The sequence below is a fragment of the Nesoenas mayeri genome (assembly GCF_963082525.1).
Source record: "Nesoenas mayeri genome assembly, chromosome: 15".
Lineage (NCBI taxonomy): Eukaryota > Metazoa > Chordata > Aves > Columbiformes > Columbidae > Nesoenas > Nesoenas mayeri.
This window is the reverse complement of record NC_137559.1, coordinates 6264743-6281699: the sequence shown is the minus strand read 5'-3', so window position 1 is coordinate 6281699 and position 16957 is coordinate 6264743. Positions and strand designations below refer to the sequence as shown.

At 50.8% G+C, this 16957-nt stretch overlaps 1 protein-coding gene across 1 annotated transcript in view; it reads left to right on the top strand.

Annotated features, from left to right (window-relative positions):
* Positions 1 to 16957, top strand: part of PKD1 (polycystin 1, transient receptor potential channel interacting) — a gene marked incomplete at both ends in the record, with an annotated part of 83933 nt that overhangs the window by 16452 nt on the left and 50524 nt on the right. The window contains 2 exons of the mRNA XM_080353888.1: positions 14994 to 15065; positions 15894 to 15965. Coding sequence (XP_080210014.1) covers positions 14994 to 15065; positions 15894 to 15965 — 144 coding nt within the window. The remainder of the gene's footprint in view (positions 1 to 14993; positions 15066 to 15893; positions 15966 to 16957) is intronic.

Below are 16957 nucleotides of genomic sequence, written 5' to 3'. Positions count from 1 at the left end.
GGTAGCGGTGGACTGGGCAGTGTTGGCTTAACGCTTGGACTTGATGATCTTAAAGGTCTTTTCCAACCAAAATGATTCTGTGATCCTATGTGCGATGGCTTTATGTGTTAGCAGTAAGCGCCTGTTGTTCAGGTGAACTGTCAGAGAACCTGGTGCTTGGGAAGGCTGGAGAAAACCAACTGGTGGGAGCACCCTGGGGTGCTGAGCCCCCAGCCACCGTGTTGCTCCCAGCACACGCCAACATGGGGATGTTTATAGATTTTACAGCCCGCACATATCAACCTGGGAAAGAAATGTCTCTTGGCTTTGCAGATGAAAAGGAAAAAGGAGAAGGACGTGGTATAGGCTGCTGTTGCAAAAACTGCAGGGAAGGGATGCTTGCCAGAGAGAAAGAGTAATTAAAGAAAAAGGGTGGCTGTAGTAGGAAAAAAAAATGCTGATTGTGAATCATCAACTGTCTGTGACTTTCCTGCTGTAAAAGGTTGAATGGTCCAGTCTGTGTATTTGTGCTGGCAGTGAGTGATCCCTACAATAACAGCCATGCTCTGTTTAGCTTTGCTACTATGTGGAGAATCTGTGCCAGGACTTATTGGAATCCCCCAGGCAGGCATTAGAAGGTCTTTTAAAATTTGGGGGGGGCAGTGGGAGGTAAAACCCCTACTCAGTCTCCAGAGAAGTTGGCTTTGTTTAAAAAAAAATCCACAGTAGGATGCTAAAGTGTTGCGAGATGTTTAATACAACAGCTTTTAATGCGATCAGGAAAGGAATACCTCCCAGGAGTATTTGCAGGTATTAAATCATTAGGAAGATTAGCAGAGTTGCAAGGCCTTATTTTTCCCCCCTAGACAGTTTATTCTCCGTAATGATGTTTTAAAAAAAGGATTACAGGTGTTGGTCCCATGAGAGAAAGGAACAGCTGCTCTAGCCATCTTCCTGTCAACAGATCACTGACATGACCTGGGGTCTGAAGTGAGTGAAATGATGCTTTACGTGGTTCTCTCACAACACAATCAGGCCGGCAGCCCCGTGTTCACGCCGCGTACCTGGGGGTGGCAGAGAAGCCCGGCACAGGCTGGGCTGAGCCCTCGTCGCTGAAAGGGCTGGATGGCCCGACACAGCAGAGGTGGACACGTCCTCTCCAGCAAAGTTTCTGGCTACGTTCATGTTATCTTCAGCCTGATGAATAACAGAACTTTGCCTTTGGTGCTGCTGAGAGAACATCTCTTCCTGAGGGCCCGCGGGCTTTTCTCTGGTTGCTGTAGCACAGGACTCATTTCCCTTACGTACTCATTTCACTTCTCCTCTTCCTGCTGCTGGTACAGCCTGCCAAACATTTTGTTTCTTCCTCCCCCGTAGATGTGTCTGCATCCACTGCTGTTTGTGTTCCTGCTTTCCTTTAGAGGCTTTTTGCATTTTATTTCTTGGAACGTCGGTTGCATTTTTATCGTGTTTGGATCCTGTGGGTTAGAGATCATGCACAGCGCGGGGCTGGGGGGAGGACACTGCACTGATAATGAACTCGTCCTGTCAACTGCCCCGTGGCTGTCAGGAACAGACCAGGTTGGTCTCGCTCCTGAAGTTCAACAAGGACAAGTGCAAGGTCTTGCACCTGGGAGAACATAATCCAGGAGTGCAGCACAGGCTGGGATCTACCCGGCTGGGGAAAGAAGTCATCATCCTGCTCTACTTGGTGCTTGTCAGGCCATCCCTGGAATCCTGAGCTCAGTTTTGGTCCTCGCTGTACAGAAAAGCTGTGGCCAGGCTGGAGAGGGGCCAGGGAAGGGCCACAGAGATGATCCAAGGACTGGGAAGCCACCACATGAGGAAAGGCTGAGAGGATGGGGCTTGTTTAGCCTGGAGAAAAGAGGCTGAGAGGAGAGCTTGTCATGTTTCAGCGGTGGGTACAAAGCAGCTGGAGATCCCTTCGTACAAGGAGTCCCATGGAAAAGGAGTGATGAGTACAAGATTCTGATTGAACACAAGAGGGAAATTTTTCCTGATGAGAACAACCAGCCATTGGAATAATCTCCCCAGGGAAGCGGTGGATTCCCCAGCGTTGGACACTGTTAAGATTCAGCTGGACAGGTGCTGGGCCAGCTTGTCTAGACCAGGCTTGTGCCAAGACAGGTTGGATCAGATGATCCCTGAGGTCCCTTCCAACCTGGGATTCCATGATTCTATGAAATTGAGCACCTGGAAGAAATGTGGACCCCAGACCTGGCCAAAAGCTCTTGAAAGAGCCCTCACAGAGGGGAACGCCTATCCCCATGGCCAGTGTCAGCGTGGCAGGGCAGCCGGTGCTGGTCCCTCATCTCCTGAGGGAAGGGGATGGGGACATGGGGATGGGGACAAGAGGAGCTGCGCTCGGGCAGGAGCTGGGCGAGCATTACATAAGGCTCCGCTCCTCTCCAGAGACATTCCGATGATTAATTAGAGGCTCTGGCAGCCGCTTCCCTGTAATAATATTTTAAACATTACTTTTCCACTGGTCCTTGCCAGCAATCGTTATTTTGCGCTGTGGAGGCTGTAAAATTTCACTTCAAGGATGGGTTTCACTCCTGTTACAAAATGTGTCTGGAATGTGCAGATGTTTCCTTCGGGGAATCGCGAGCCAATCCGCTCTAACACATCATCCCGACGGGGAGGACTCAACATGCTAAGCAGCCCCGTTCGCAGAATCGCAAACAAACACACACACACACACACAGACACACACATACACACATACACAAATACATTCAGGGCCCTGCGGAGCTGTGCCTGTGCTGGGCTTGACACCCAAACCCCGGTGATATGCAAACCCTGCAGGGTTCAAAATAACCTCCTGCAGGTATCCAAGGATGTGTGTGCCAAAGACAAAGAGGAGTTGCTGTAGATGTGGCAGAGTTGGAGAAAATGGAGAGACAGGGTTTAGCTGAACAACAACAACAAAGTTGACATGGAGAGTGGAGAATATTGAAATATGCTTTTTATGGAACAGTCACCGGTGGATGGGAGCCCCAGCAGTTGGGACTTCAAATTAAGGCTGTAACCATCCCTGGGGAATGTCTCAGGGGCTGGTGCTGTTTTTGTCAGAGGATCCAGGAGATCACTCATTTTTTTCACTTGTTTGTGGGATAGCTGGGCTGTGTTGATCTGTGTCGAGCTGTGTTGCTCCAAACCTGCCTCTGTGTTGTGAGAGCCCTTGGGGCCCGGAGCATCTCCAGGGACAACCTCACCTGGGGTGCTGGGCAGGTTGTGGTGCTGGGGTCTGCCTGGGTCCTGACCTGCACCTCGTGATTAATCAATATACAGGGCTACCTTATACTCTGCATAAAAAAACAGCGGGAGCCTGTAGGAGAAGTGAAGGCAGTTATGGATAATAAATATACATGGTACAATACTGGGAAAGGGAAATATTGATAGTGATGAGCATGGACTGAGAGCTCAAGGCAATCAAACACTGATAAGCAAAGGAATGCAAGGAAAAGTCTGTGGCTAGTGAAGTTGGGAAGATTTTTTCAAGGATATTGGGAATTCAAGGAATGAAATGATACTGGTCTGTTAACACACGAATGTGGTCAAATTATCAATGAAAATATAGAAAAGGAAGGACTGTTCAGTAAATATTTCTGTTTTCTATTTGGAAAACAGACAAATGATGTATTTGTATCATATGAGGATGATGAAACACTTTCCAGTCCAACAGTAACTGAAGGGGATGTTAAACAGCTGCTATTAAAGTTAAACCTTCTTAAACTAGCAAGTTCAGATACTTTGCATCCAAGAATTTTAAAAGACCTGTGTGAAGTTCCCTCTGGGCTATTAATGTTCACTTTTAGTTGGTGTTTGGGCAGTAGCGAAATTCCCAAGGGCTGGACCAAAATGACCATGGTGCCAGTGGTAACAGAAGGTGTATGGAATGGTACAGACATTTATTATCCTGATGTCCCAGTTCTGTAGCCCAAGGAGAAAATAGAGTGCATAGTGTGAACATCAGCTAGAAGTTAAAGGGGATAGCGTAATTAGTGGCAATGAACATGGAAAATTCACTTGTGGAAAATAGATCTCATGAGCCTCTACCTTTTAAAGTGAGTTTACAGATGGAATAGATGAAATGGTGACGTTGATGTAATACACATATGACTTCTGTAAGGTATTTGACTCAGTGTCCCATGTATTGGTCAGAAATTGGAATGAAAAAAATCAGCACTACATGTATTAAAAGGATTAAATACTGGCTTCAGAATGTAAGAATGAACTGGAGACGCTATGCTGAGCTTGTTGCAGGGAAGCCTCAAAGAGAGATTGCTGACCGCCTGGGCAGTGTGTGTGTCAGAACAGAACAGGAGTGACACTGGGCTGGGGTGACAGGGCACAGAGGAGGAGATGCAGCTTTGCTGTGGCTGGAGACTCAGGCACAGAATTGTCCCTCACTGAGGAGGCCACAGAAAGCAGATCTAACACTGGGATAGGAAGGAAAACGCAAACCGGGTTGTGCTGCAGCCGCGGTTTGAGCAGCTCTGGGGTCCTGAACGTGCTGCACGTTTTGTTTTGCTCCAGGTTCCCCAGGTTTGTGGATTTTCTGTCGCAGGCAGTGGGCTGTGAAATCTGTGGTTGTGCTTTGCATTGTTTTCAGAGAGCAGCACCGTTTACTTCGTGATGTTTTTAAACATATCAGGTGCTAATGTGACTGCCCCAAATCTCAGAGTTTTCTTTTTGGAGAAGAGGAAAATAAAGAGGGGGCTCAGCGTCTCTCCAGCACAGGCTGTGCTGCAAAATGTTGCCTGGACCTGGTTGTCTGTCTGGTCTGGTCCTTTTCCCCATCTCAGCTATTTTTAGTTAGCAGCCCATGCTATGAGCTGAAGGGTGTTGGTGAGAGCCTGGAACAGGGAATCTCTTAAATAAAAAGGAATGTTGTTGGTGAAACATATCGGAGATGGAAATCAGTTGACAGACAGGGCTAAAATACACACAAAAATGTTTTTCTCAAGCAGCCACCCAGGAACTTGGAGAACTTGCTGGTCTGTTAGAGATTGCTGTTAGCGACAGGTCAGACAGATTTGTACTGTCAGCTGCAAAAGGGAAAGCGTTCAAGGGAAAGTTATCGCCCGTGGGAAGTGACTGTCGGGATCTGCTGCGGGACCAGCGTTACTGGGGGTGGGTGTAAATTCGGGTACATTTTGGGTCCGTTTGGGCAGCGAGGCAGGTGCTGCAGGTCTGTGCAAGTCCGGGTGTGAGATCCTGGGTGTCCCTGCTCCGTGAGCCCCATGGCAGGGACACGCTGGGGGGTTTGGAGCAAGACCTGGGGGGCTGGTGCTCAAACTGTGCAAATGACTGAGGAGGAAATGGCCGCAGAATTGTTCGGTGAGGTGTGTTCGGCTTCGCACCGTTCTCACAGCAGGAGGTGCAAGCGGGGAACACACTCTGCTCATCCTGGGCTGCTCCCAGGGCTGGGGATGAGGGGACACGGTGACACTGTCCCTCAGCCGCCTCATGGCATTTGGCTGTGACACCTCCCCTGTTCCAGACCCAGGGTTCCCTCCTCGTGTCCGCTTTACCTGCCGCTTGTGGGTGGCGTTGGCTGGCAGGTGATGTTCCTCCTGAATCCTCAGTCCTTCATGAACCCCCCTTTTTTGCTGCCCTGGGGCTTTGTTTTCCCCTTGTTTGTGTGTCACTGACAACGTACTGACCGTTCTCCCAGCACAAGCAATGAGAGAAGAATTTCCCAGCTGTTTGGAAAATTACTTTTGATGTGATACTGTCATATCAGTCTCACTCACTGTCAGCTGGCTCTGAGTCTGAATTCAGCTATGAAGTGTCATTAACTTTGTACCGATCTCCTCAGGACGTTTCAGATGATCAGGGTGTCTCTGCTTCACAATTCTTGTGCTGTATTGATGCCCAAGCTTTTCCACTGTTCCTTTTGGGATACAAACGACGGATGCCCCAGAAGGTTTCCAAGGAAGAGGCCATGCAAATATTTTTTTCCAGCTATGTCAGTGTTTGCAAACTGCTTTGGAGAAGACGTTCCTGGGGTTCTCTGCGTTTCTTGGCTCCTGTGTCAGCTCAGTGACATATCAGCAGCATCCAGTGCCTCCTGCATCCCACGAACCTCGCCTGTGGCAGAACTTACGGTGCTGGGGGAAAACAGCATTGTGTTTTTGTTATTTCTCACTGAGAAAGAATATCCCTAGAGGACAGCTATCCAAGCAAAGGCCTCACATTAAAATAAATACAAATAGGATAATAAAAAAACAGGACCCGGAGCTTATCTACTCCATCCCCTCTCCCGGTGGTGAATTAATATTGACAGTGCTTAAACATTTTTTGAAAACTTTTTACTTTCTGCGAGGAAGATTTAGCACTTAGTAGCTCAGCTGTGTAATTCCTAAATTACAGCTTACAGAGGACTCACTTTTCATGGTAAAATAAAATATCACTGGGCTTTGAACAGGCTGACTTGGAAACACTCTGAGTTTTCAGGGGACCAGAGCTGGGTGTTGGAAGAGCTGCATGTCGCACGCAGGTTGTGGGGGCTCCCTGGATGGGTGTTTTGTTGGGTAAGAAGTGGGTATTTGCGTGGAAAGTGGCTGGATTTGGGCGCAAGTGTCTGAAATGGTCTGCCTGAGCTCTGCCATGCGTGCTGGGAAGATGCTTGGTTTTATCACATCTTTGATTTCATTGCAGACTTCCCATGAAACAAATGTATATTCACGGGGCTGACATTTAGCTGGATGAAACTGCAGGCGGCATGTTTATGTGCAGCACTAATTACAGACATTAACTTTATTTAAATATTTAGGTTGCTGCTTTCCCAAGCTGCAGGTTTCCCTGTTCCCCCCTCTCAGCGTGATGTTGCAGAGCAGAGCGGGGCTGGAGGATGCCTGGTGTCTGAAGCCTTGTTTTATGCCACATTGAGTCACCCCTTGGCAGCGGAGGGCAGGACCACGTCCAGCTCCTGTCACTGCTGCCCCTGCTCACTTGGGTGGCTCAGGAGATGGGACCTGGTGTGGAAAGCCTCTCTCATGAGGGTGGCCGTCCCTGTAGCCAGCTCCCTGTCCCCCGGGGTGCCCTGCAGCAGCTCCTGCTGACCCCCACGAGTACAGGAGGCTGTGGGGAGTCCCCAGTGCCCCCTCGCCTTTGGCTCCGTTGTTTCGCTGTTGGGAAGGAGGAGATGAAGTCAGTGGTAGGCTAAGAATAACTTGTAAAATGAGCCGTGCTGCGGGTCCCCGTGCAGACAGCAGCGCTTGGGTTCCTGGGAGCCCCGGGTGTGAGAAGCCCCCACCCAGCGCTCCTGGCCAGGGAGGAGTGGGACAGAGCGCATGATGCCATCGCCTGAGAGCCAGCCCTGCCAGAACATGACGTCGCTCCATGAGGTAACACGTCCCCTTTGTTCGAGTGGCTTCATCCCTGGGCCGACTTTATAACCATATTTGGGAAAAGTCTGTGGAAAGCTGCTGGCTGCGGGGATCCGAGGAGCCGCTCTCTGAGTCTCAGCTGCTCTGCATACAGCTCCCACCTGGAGAGTGGGGATGTCCTGGCCGTGGTGGGGATGTCCTGACCATGGTGGGGATGTCCTGGCCATGGTGGGGATGTCCTGACCATGGTGGGGATGTCCTGGCTATGGTGGGGATGCTCTGGTCATGGTGGCAATGTCCTGGCCATGGTGGGGATGTCCTGGCTGTGGTGGGGATGCTCTGGTCATGGTGGCAATGTCCTGACCATGGTGGGGATGTCCTGGCTGTGGTGGGGATGCTCTGGTCATGATGGCAATGTCCTGGCTATGGTGGGGATGTCCTGGCTGTGGTGGGGATGCTCTGGTCATGGTGACAATGTCCTGGCCATGGTGGGGATGCCCTGGATCCCGCAGGCGTGCACAGCATCACCTCTGTCTGTTCCAGGGATGGGACACAGAAGCAGAGGGAGTGTGGGTGAGCAGCGGCTGGGTGGGGGCTGCTGTGTCACCTGGGGTGTCCTGACCTCTCAGCTCGGTCTCCTGCAGGGCTCAGGGATCAGTCTTTCCCATGGTGCTTGAAGCATAGGCTCCAGCAGCCCCTTTTCTCCAGGGAGGGATGCAGACACCCCCTGCCCAGCCTCACCCCCAAACTCACTTCTACAGCGCCTGTGTGCAGCCTCTTACCTCGAGCGAGATTGTGGAGAACCTGTGGCCCCAGCCCAGCAGGACAAGTAGGGTTTATTCCTTCAGACCTGAGGGTTGTGTTGTGCTGGTGCTCTGGGTGAGGCTTGGGGCGGGAGCATCGCGTGCCTCCCAGGGCTCTGAGGGGACCCTACGGTGACGGGGTGACCTGCTCCTGGTCCTGCAGTGCAGCTGGGAGTGACATCGGGCTCTGGCCCGTGTCAAACCCACCCGTCTCCTGGCACAGCTGCCGTGCAAGGGCATTTGTGAGAGCGCTCTGCCGTTCTCCCAGGAGAGTACAAAGTGTACAGAACATTGCAAAAACGCTTGTATCCTTGCCTTACATTTTCATATCAACAATTACGATTTTGCCGTGGGAAGAAAAACATTTAGTTTTTAGATGAATATTTGTGAAAAAGTCTTTTGGGGAAAATTCCTTGGAGAGAGCTAAGACTTGGGCCAGCATTTGAAACTCATAAATTCAAAATGAGCAAATAAAGTGTCATCATGCTGTGACAGCCTCGGGGAGACAAGGGTGCTCATCGCCGTCTGTGAGTCCCAGCGTGCAGCCCCTGCGGCTGCGGCATCTCCCAGAGCCACCCCTGGCCCCTCCGTCCCATGGGTTTGCTCCCCAACAGCCTGGCCTTTTTTTGAAGCTGATCTCTGTGTGGGGTTGTTCCTGCGCACAGGGGTGAAATGTGATCCCTCAGTTTGCACTGACCCACAGCTGTGGGGAAGGAAGGGCTGTTTGGTGGCAGCTCCGATGCGTGATGGAGCTGGGATCCCTTTGCCTTGCAAAATCCCCACTGCAGTGGGACCGAGAGCAGCGGCTGGTGATGCTGATCTCCATGTGCTGTGCCCTGGGGTCTGCGCTGAAGGGCTGAGTGCCCATTGTGCCGGAGAGCTGCACCTCCCAGCACCCAGTGCGGGACCACAGCGTTGCTCCCCATGCACACAGAAAAACCTGTGTTTTGTCAGATTTCTGTAGCCACTGTGACAAGAATCTCTATTACCCCTTCTGCATACAAGCGCCATTACTTCTACTGTGCTTCCTAGGAGAGGTGCAAGCCAAAAGACGAAGAAAAAAAGGAGTCAGATCAGCAAAAACCTATAATTTTTCCTGGCTTGTACATGCAAAAACACATAGGGTTTTTCCTCCTCTTTTCTGGAAAGTCTGCTATGTACGTCAGGCAGTATCAGCACAGCGCTGCTGCATGGGGCACCGTGCTGCCTTGTGTTCCTGGAGACTAGGGAAGCGTTTGCCATGGAAACACCCACGGCAGCGCTGGAGCTGTCAGGCGAGCTCAGGGCACTTTGCTGCTCCATCGCTGCCGGAGGGCGCTGGGAGCCGCAGGCTCTGCCATGTCTCACAAACCATCTCACATGTCCCTCTGTCGCTTGTCCTTTCTGGTTGCCAGGTGTGGATTTTGGTGGGGGTGAGAAGTGGGAGCTTTGCAAAGCTGGGCTTTGCTTGAGGTGCTGCTGGGCTTTGTTCAGGGCACCGCTGGGCAGAGATACTTTCTGTGCTGCCTTTGCTGCTCACTTCGGTCATTGCCTCTTACCCCTGGTTGCTACAAGGCTTTATAGGCAGGAGAACTGCCAGGGACTGAGCAGCTTCATATCCTGAAGGTGAAATCCAGTGAATATTTTGGCCAAGTATGTGGAGCTGAGACGAGAAAGGGGGAGTTGTTTCCATGGAAGATGTGCTTGGGAAGGAGGCAATCTGGGGAAGGCTCTGGAGTCAGGAGTGGGGCAGAGAAGATGAATAAGAACAACTATTCAGTGTTCACCGTGCAGAAAATTAGGTGGTATCTGATGAAGTGATGCCTCTAGCAGGTTCCAACAAACCAAAGAAAGTATTTCTGTTTTAAAGCACGTGAGTTACGGAGCTTGTTGCTGTGGGCTCTTGGGGAGCCCAGGCTGGCTCGGGAAGGAGAGGGAGATGTGTGGATCGGTCTGTTGGTGGCTGTTAAATACGACCTTTCAGTGTGGTTTCTGGCTCTAAGATGCTGTGTTGCTGGTGCCAAGAGCTGGGAGGTGTGCTGGGAAGGGATTGCTCATGCACTTCCCTCAGCACCTGGTCCTGACAAGGGGATCTGGGGCAAGATGGACCCTTCGTCCCAGGTGCAGAGCTATTCCAACATCCCTGCAACCACTCCTGCCGTTAAAACACAGTCTCTGGGCCAAAATGGTGCCCAGCCCTGTCCGCAGGACTCTTACTTGTGTCACACAACCCCCAGCACCTCTAGAGCTTCACTGACCCACACACTCAGCTTTTCTTGTTGCTTGCAGACCTGGAGCTTCTTCTCTACCGAACGGCTGTGGCTCTTCCCAACCCGTGTGCAGGCTCCTCTGCACAGACGCTTCTCTCCGTCGGTGGATGCTTTTCCCATTACTGTTCTGGCTGGGCTCCACACACCAAAAGGGCTGGGGAAGGCACAAGCCAGCACTGCCCCCTCTTCCCCTCCCTCCTTTTTTTTTTGTGAAATGAAGGCAGAATGGGCCCACAAATGACATAATGAGAGCATGACATCAGGCTTGGCAGGCGGAGGCATGCTATACTCTGCTCAACATTATATGTTCTGTGGAATTCAGAAAAAAACAGCAGTGCACCAAAGTAAGCCTGTCCACCACAGCGTTGCAGAAATAGCCCCAGGGGTGGTGGCCACGGAGCCTGTCTGAGCATCGCAGGGGGAGGAGGCGGCCGGTGCCGATTCCTGCTGCTCGCTGCCAGCTGTGCTGGCCACACCAGCGCTCTCTGCTTCGTACCCCCAAAGTCACCCGACCCCGTCTCCGGGTGATCTTGTGGGCAGTGGCTGTGGCTGATCCATCGTCCCACTCTCAGGATGTAGCTGCTGCAGCCCCGTGGTACCCGCAGCACCAGGGAGGTTCGGTGAGCGCCCAGCACCGCGTGGGAGCTGGTGGCAGAGCTGGGATAGAGCAGGAGGCTCCCAAGGCTCAGGTTGGTGCCCTCATTACCAAATGTTCCTTTTCCCAAAGTTTCACCCTCCCTCCACGACCAGCTCCACTTTCAGAAGATTAGTTTGCTGAGCATGTGAGTTAAATGTGGGTGTTTGCTGGGGAGCTGCAAGGCAGCTCTCTGTAAGACATATTTCACATGTACCTTGTTCTACACCCTAGTCACTGGTGGGTTTTGGTGTCCCTTGTCCCACAGGGGTCTGGGGAGGAGCAGGCCAACCCTCCCAGCCTCCTCTGGCTTTACATGGCTCCTTTGTACAGTGTAGAAACTGAGGCAGGATTGAGAAGCTGGACCTGCTCATAGCTGCCCTCTTCCAGGCAGCACAGCCTGTTCTCAGTATCCCCCGTGGCACAAATAAACTACATTTTTCTTTCTTCTCGTGGAGAGGGCAGCTGTCTGCGTGCACAGTGCGTTTCAATGGAGAGCCTTGTTTTCTGCTGGCTTCAGCTCGGCTTTGAACCTGCTCCGAATTTCCTCCAGCCTGGCAGTGGGCTGAGAAAACACAGTCGTGGCAGTTTGTGGCACTGCGAGGCTGAGCTCTGTCCCACAGCCTCTGCGTTGGCTTTTATTGCTCAATATTTCCTGATTTTTTTAATTTCTTTTCTGCAGCCTAGCTGTGTTCACAGCCATCTTTCCCATGCCAGGAAGGCATAATGTGATTTTCCGTACGAGCTGGAGAGGGACCGGTGGGAGAAGGCAAATGGGCGGCTGGGAGCCCGGCTCAGTGACTTGTGGCATCTGCCACTGTTCCTGGCATCTCCTGTCAGCAGGAGCCCTGTGTCCCTTGCAGGCTTTGCACTGAGGAGCTCTGGGGAGGCTGAAAGCTGGGATTTTTTACATGAGTTCCTGACCAGGTAGTGAAGACAAGGGAATTGGGCTGTGGTTTGTAGGCACTGGTGGTACCATCTGGTGCCTGGTCTGGTGGAGGACAGCAGCTCCTTGGCAGGTCCTGGACAGGAGCTCAGACCGTGGAAGACACAGGGTGGCAACCAATGTCTTGGGATCCCTCAGGAAGCACTTGAAGTGTAGTGAAGTGACAAAGTGTCTGGGTGCAGAGAGAGTTTGGTTCATTATCACCTCCAAGGATTTGGAGCATCTCTCACTTCTGACGCAGCCTCACCTGGGAACTCAGCCCCAGTTTTCTCCTTTGAAGGTTGCTGGTGGAGCTTCTCTGCGTGCGGGGCTGTGGGTCAGTGCTGGCTGTGGGTGACAGTGGGTGCTGGATAGATGGGTGGGCTCAGATGATCGTATCTGGCCGCATGAGCTTGGTGACTGTGTGTGGAACGACAGCTCAGTTGTGCTGTCAGGAGAGGAAAGGGCGCAGGAGTCCCCTCCAGCTCTTCCACCATGAGATGCGTCCAAGTGGCCTGACTCCTTGACAATCTGTCCTATCTGTATGAAACAGCAGAGGCCCTTGAGCAGATCAGCGGGTTGAGGGTTGTCACTTGCTAGTTGATGGGGGACATCTCCTCCTGGCTCTTCCTGAACCAAACCCACTGGCCACAGCGCCAGCTCTGGGCGTCTCACTGGGTCACCCCTGGTCACCAGGAACTTGTCCCTGGTTCGTGCTGTTCGGCAGGCAGTGACATCTAGTGTCAGCCCAACAGGCTGTAAAAGCAGCACCGAGTGGGGAGTTATTGACTGTATTTGCATTTTAGCTCTTTGCGGAGGCGAGCGGGAGCAGCTCTGCCGCTGAGCATCTTCTGGAGCAGGTCCCAAGTCCCAATCATCCCTGGTCTTTCTCACAGGTGGCAATGGAGCTGGCTGACCCCTGGGAGGCCAGGATTTGGGATCTTCACCTTCACTTAATCTGAAGTTTAAAAGCTTTCTCTGAGATGAAATGGAAATAATGCTAAGGGCTGTTTGGAAAGGGCTGGGGACAGAGGGATGGAAAAGAGCAGACCTGCCCCTTCGGGTTCTTAATTTCCTCCTTGGGAAGCAACGAGACGGGCAAGGTGGAGAGAAATCTGCAGAGAGGGGCTTGGGGCTGGGTGTCCCCATTCCCTGCCTGGTTTGGGTGCTGGTGGTGCCATCTGTGCTGGCACAATGTGGCCAAGCAGCACTGACGGGAAGCGTTCAGCAGTGCCAAAGCCCTGGGTTTGCAGCAGCGGAATGGCTTGTTTTGGAGGTCTCTCTTGTTTGGGCAAGGAGCAGGAAGGCATCAGCGCTGAAACACAATTTCCTTCTGTCTTGGGCTTGAGGTGCTGCCTAAAAACTAAATGGGTCGTTTCCAGGTATTTTAAATAGAAATAGTTTTACTGGTCTCCCAGTACGGTAACTGGTTGGTGGTCTGGTCCTTTCCAAATCCGCTCAGGTAGCGGAAGGAGGTGCAGAGGAGTACGATGCACAGAAATCCACTCCGAGGATTTACAGGATCATGCTGAGGAAGGGTCTGCCCTGGCTGGCAGCAGCCGGGACTCCATCCAAGCTGGACTTTGTGTTTTCTCTTGCAAGCGGGAGCTGGAAACAGGTTTGGAGGCGACTTTCCTGTCTCCTGTGCAGAATGTGACCCCCGTGTGGTCAGTGAAACTGCAGCAAAGGATGCTCTTTAACTAATGCCCCAGCTACCCCCAGGCAAAAGAACACTGGCTCGATCGGATATTTTTGCCAGCATCTGTGTTGAAAGTGTATTTGTCGAGCCTTTATTTTTCACATTTCTTGGACTTCTTTATTGGTAGTTGCTGGTGAACTCTTCTGAATCCACTCTCAGCTTGGCAAAGAACTCCTGGACAGCAAAATCGGAGAAAATAAACCTTTTAAAGAGACATCCATCCCTGTTACTTATCCCAGACTTTCCTGGAATCGTCTGTAATTTTCCTGCCAGTTTGGCAGAATTCTTTTCATTGGGATAAGTTAAGTTTAAATGTCAGATCAGACAAAAAAATAATTGATTAGGGGGTAAAAAGAAGAGATGAGACAGCGAGGAGAAGTTACAGGAGATGATTGTAGGGAGAAAGGTGAGGAAGGGGGTGGGCCGGAGAAGGTTCCTTGGTCCAGCCCCATCCGCCTCCCCGAGCTCTGCCAGAAACCCTTGAAGGGTAATAACATCGCATGGGCTTGGGATCGGGATTTTGATGCTGCTAAAAGGTTTTGGCCAAAGGAGATTAATCTGAAACCTGAGAGTGAAGTTTATTAGGAATGAGTGGAGACTGATCAGTGAAACTTTCACTTCGTGGCTGAGTGACATTTTAAAGCTGAAAAAGAGGAGATGGGGTGAGAAGAGCTGGGCTGGAGGACAGAAACAATTTTCCTTTGGATGAGTTGAAGGCTGTTGGTGTTAGAGTGAGCGACTGGAGATTTTCTATAACAGTGTTCCTTTCATAAGGGCAACCTAACCTGATTTTAAACAGAAAATATTCTTTGTTACTTCTTCTTCCCTTTTAAGCTTTTCCAGGGAGAGACAAAAAGATCTTCAAAATGTAAAAGTTGAACGCATCAATTGTCTAATTAATTACCAGTTCTTTGGCACCAGAAATGCCCTTGGAAGTTCTTAATAAATTTTTTCTTGAAGTTAATTACTACTTTAGACTAAATTATTTCTTAATTACTTCTTTGAACACCTATTAGACTTGAATACTTTTTGAAAAGGATGCATTAAATTTAGTAATACATTTCTCATGTCTGTCATTACTCCAGATCTGCTGCAGAGTGGAATGTGTATGATGATAATCCTGATCTGTATCTACACACGATACAAAGCTTGGAGCAGCAAATGCTTTATAGCTGGGAAAGGTGTTTTCTTTGGCTGGGAGAAAAGCTCGGCTTTAACACACCAAACCCTTCCAGTCTGGAGTGGGGCTGGAGTTTGGAGAGAGGCTCTTCTAAGGGCTGGTAATGGAGAAATGACAAAACTAAAGTTGAACAAAAGCTGAAAATTGTGTTTGCTTTCTCTAGGGATCTCTCCAATAACAGGATCAGTGGTTTAGATGTGCAGATATTCGCAGGTCTGACTTCTCTGGCACAACTGTAAGTACACAGGCAAGAGAACGAGATTTGTCACAGAATTTGTGTTAGTACGTGGAAAATTGTGATGAAGTCGTGGTGTCCAAACCCCACTTATCATCTGAGGGAACTGGGTGCTGAGCTGAGGGTCCTTCGAAGAGCCCAGCACTACTGGGAAAGACTTGATGTCCCATCGCTCCATAGCCGGAGCTCTGCCAAAGGCCCAGACTGTGGCCAGAAGGGGAGAGCTGTGGTCATCACCACATTCACTGCTTCAGCCGCTGATCAGATGAGTTTGCGCTGTTACTCATTGATGGTTCATAGAGATTGACTGTTTTTTAAAGACAAATGAGACTGTCAGATCAAAAAAGGCACCAATGCAGCCAGCAGCAAAACCTGCTTTGGTGGCTCCATCTGGGTGGGTGGCAGCCTGGACAGCCTGCTGTCTACACCTCAATAACCTCCTCACAGGAGGACTTGGGGAAGGACTTGGAGCACTGGAACTGGACTTGAGCATGGGAACAGGCTACCGAGGGAGGCTGTGGAGTCTCCATCCTTGGAGATACACAAAAGCAGCCTGGATGTGACCCAGGGCAGCCCTCTCTAGGTGACCCTGCTTGACCCCTTGGTTGGACCAGGTGATGTCCAGAGGTCCCTTCCAACCTCAACCATGCTGTGGTTCCATGACTCAGTGACATTTTGCTGTCATGTGCGTGTGGCTGTTGAGACTCAGGATGCTCAGGGTGTCACAAGTACCCAAGCAGAGCTCGGGACAGAAGTTGATCCTTGTGTTGGCTGGGAAGTTGTCACCAACATGATGAACTTGCCTTTTCGTTTTCTCTCCTATTACAGAGATATAAGCCACAACGAGATTTCTACATTAGAAGATGGAATATTTGATAATTTATTTAATTTAAGTGAAATGTAAGTTCCTTCTTTTTGTTTCCTCGTTCTTTATTCAGACTTTTCCTGGAAGCAGCTTTTCCCTTCCAGTCAGGGTGGGATGTGGCGCTGCCGTGGGGAGCTCTGGGGCACGTACCCCACCAAGCAGCCGCCCTTTGGCCTCTCTCCAGTTTCTTCCTCGAGCTGTGTCCTGGCTCCTGTTGGTGCCCTTCAAGCCCAACCCCTTCCCAGACTTTGCTTCTGTCTCCTGGCTCCCTCCAACCTCTGCCGCTGCCTTCCTGGCATCCCTGCTTCCCTCCCACACCAGCAATGCCCACATTCTTGTTTCTGGGTCCCACTTGTTCGTGTTTGTGTGGTCACACCTTGGGACCGGGGGATCTGATGAAAAGGGCTCTGACCTGCAACATGGAGACGCCAACCAAAGTGTCTGAGTCACCTGATGGCATTTGAAGATGTTCTCTATGAGTGATTCAAGTTCTCAGGCTTATAGTGGTTTTTAATTGAAGTAATTAAATCTGTGCTGTTATGCGAAGGGTGACGAGGGGGTGCCACACATTTCCAGGAGAAATATGTGAAGTGACAGCACAGAATGGCCATTCTGTATTTGAATGAGCCAAAGGATTAACCCCGTGCAATCACTCTTGGCAAGCAAGAAAAAAGCTAATGCACGCATTCTCCTTGGCACCAGGACACAGAGGGCATGTTCAGCTCCTTGGTTTTGGTTGCAAGTGGTGCTGAAAAGGCACAAAGGATCCAGGCAGGGTCCACGTGAGTCTGTCCCTGCTCAGGCTGGCCGGCAAAGCGGTGCCTTCGGTATAAAACTCCTGGGTTCAGCCCCTGCGGCAGCCCAGCCCAGCTGGCGTCAGCTAAACAAACATCTTTCCATCTCTGGCCTGTTCGCAGCTGAATGCCAAAGGCTGTAATTTGGAGCAAGCTTAGCTGCAATTAAAGTTTCCATCTTTTCCTTAAACTGCCACATGGAAAGATTATCATTGACTTTGCATTTCTTTTTT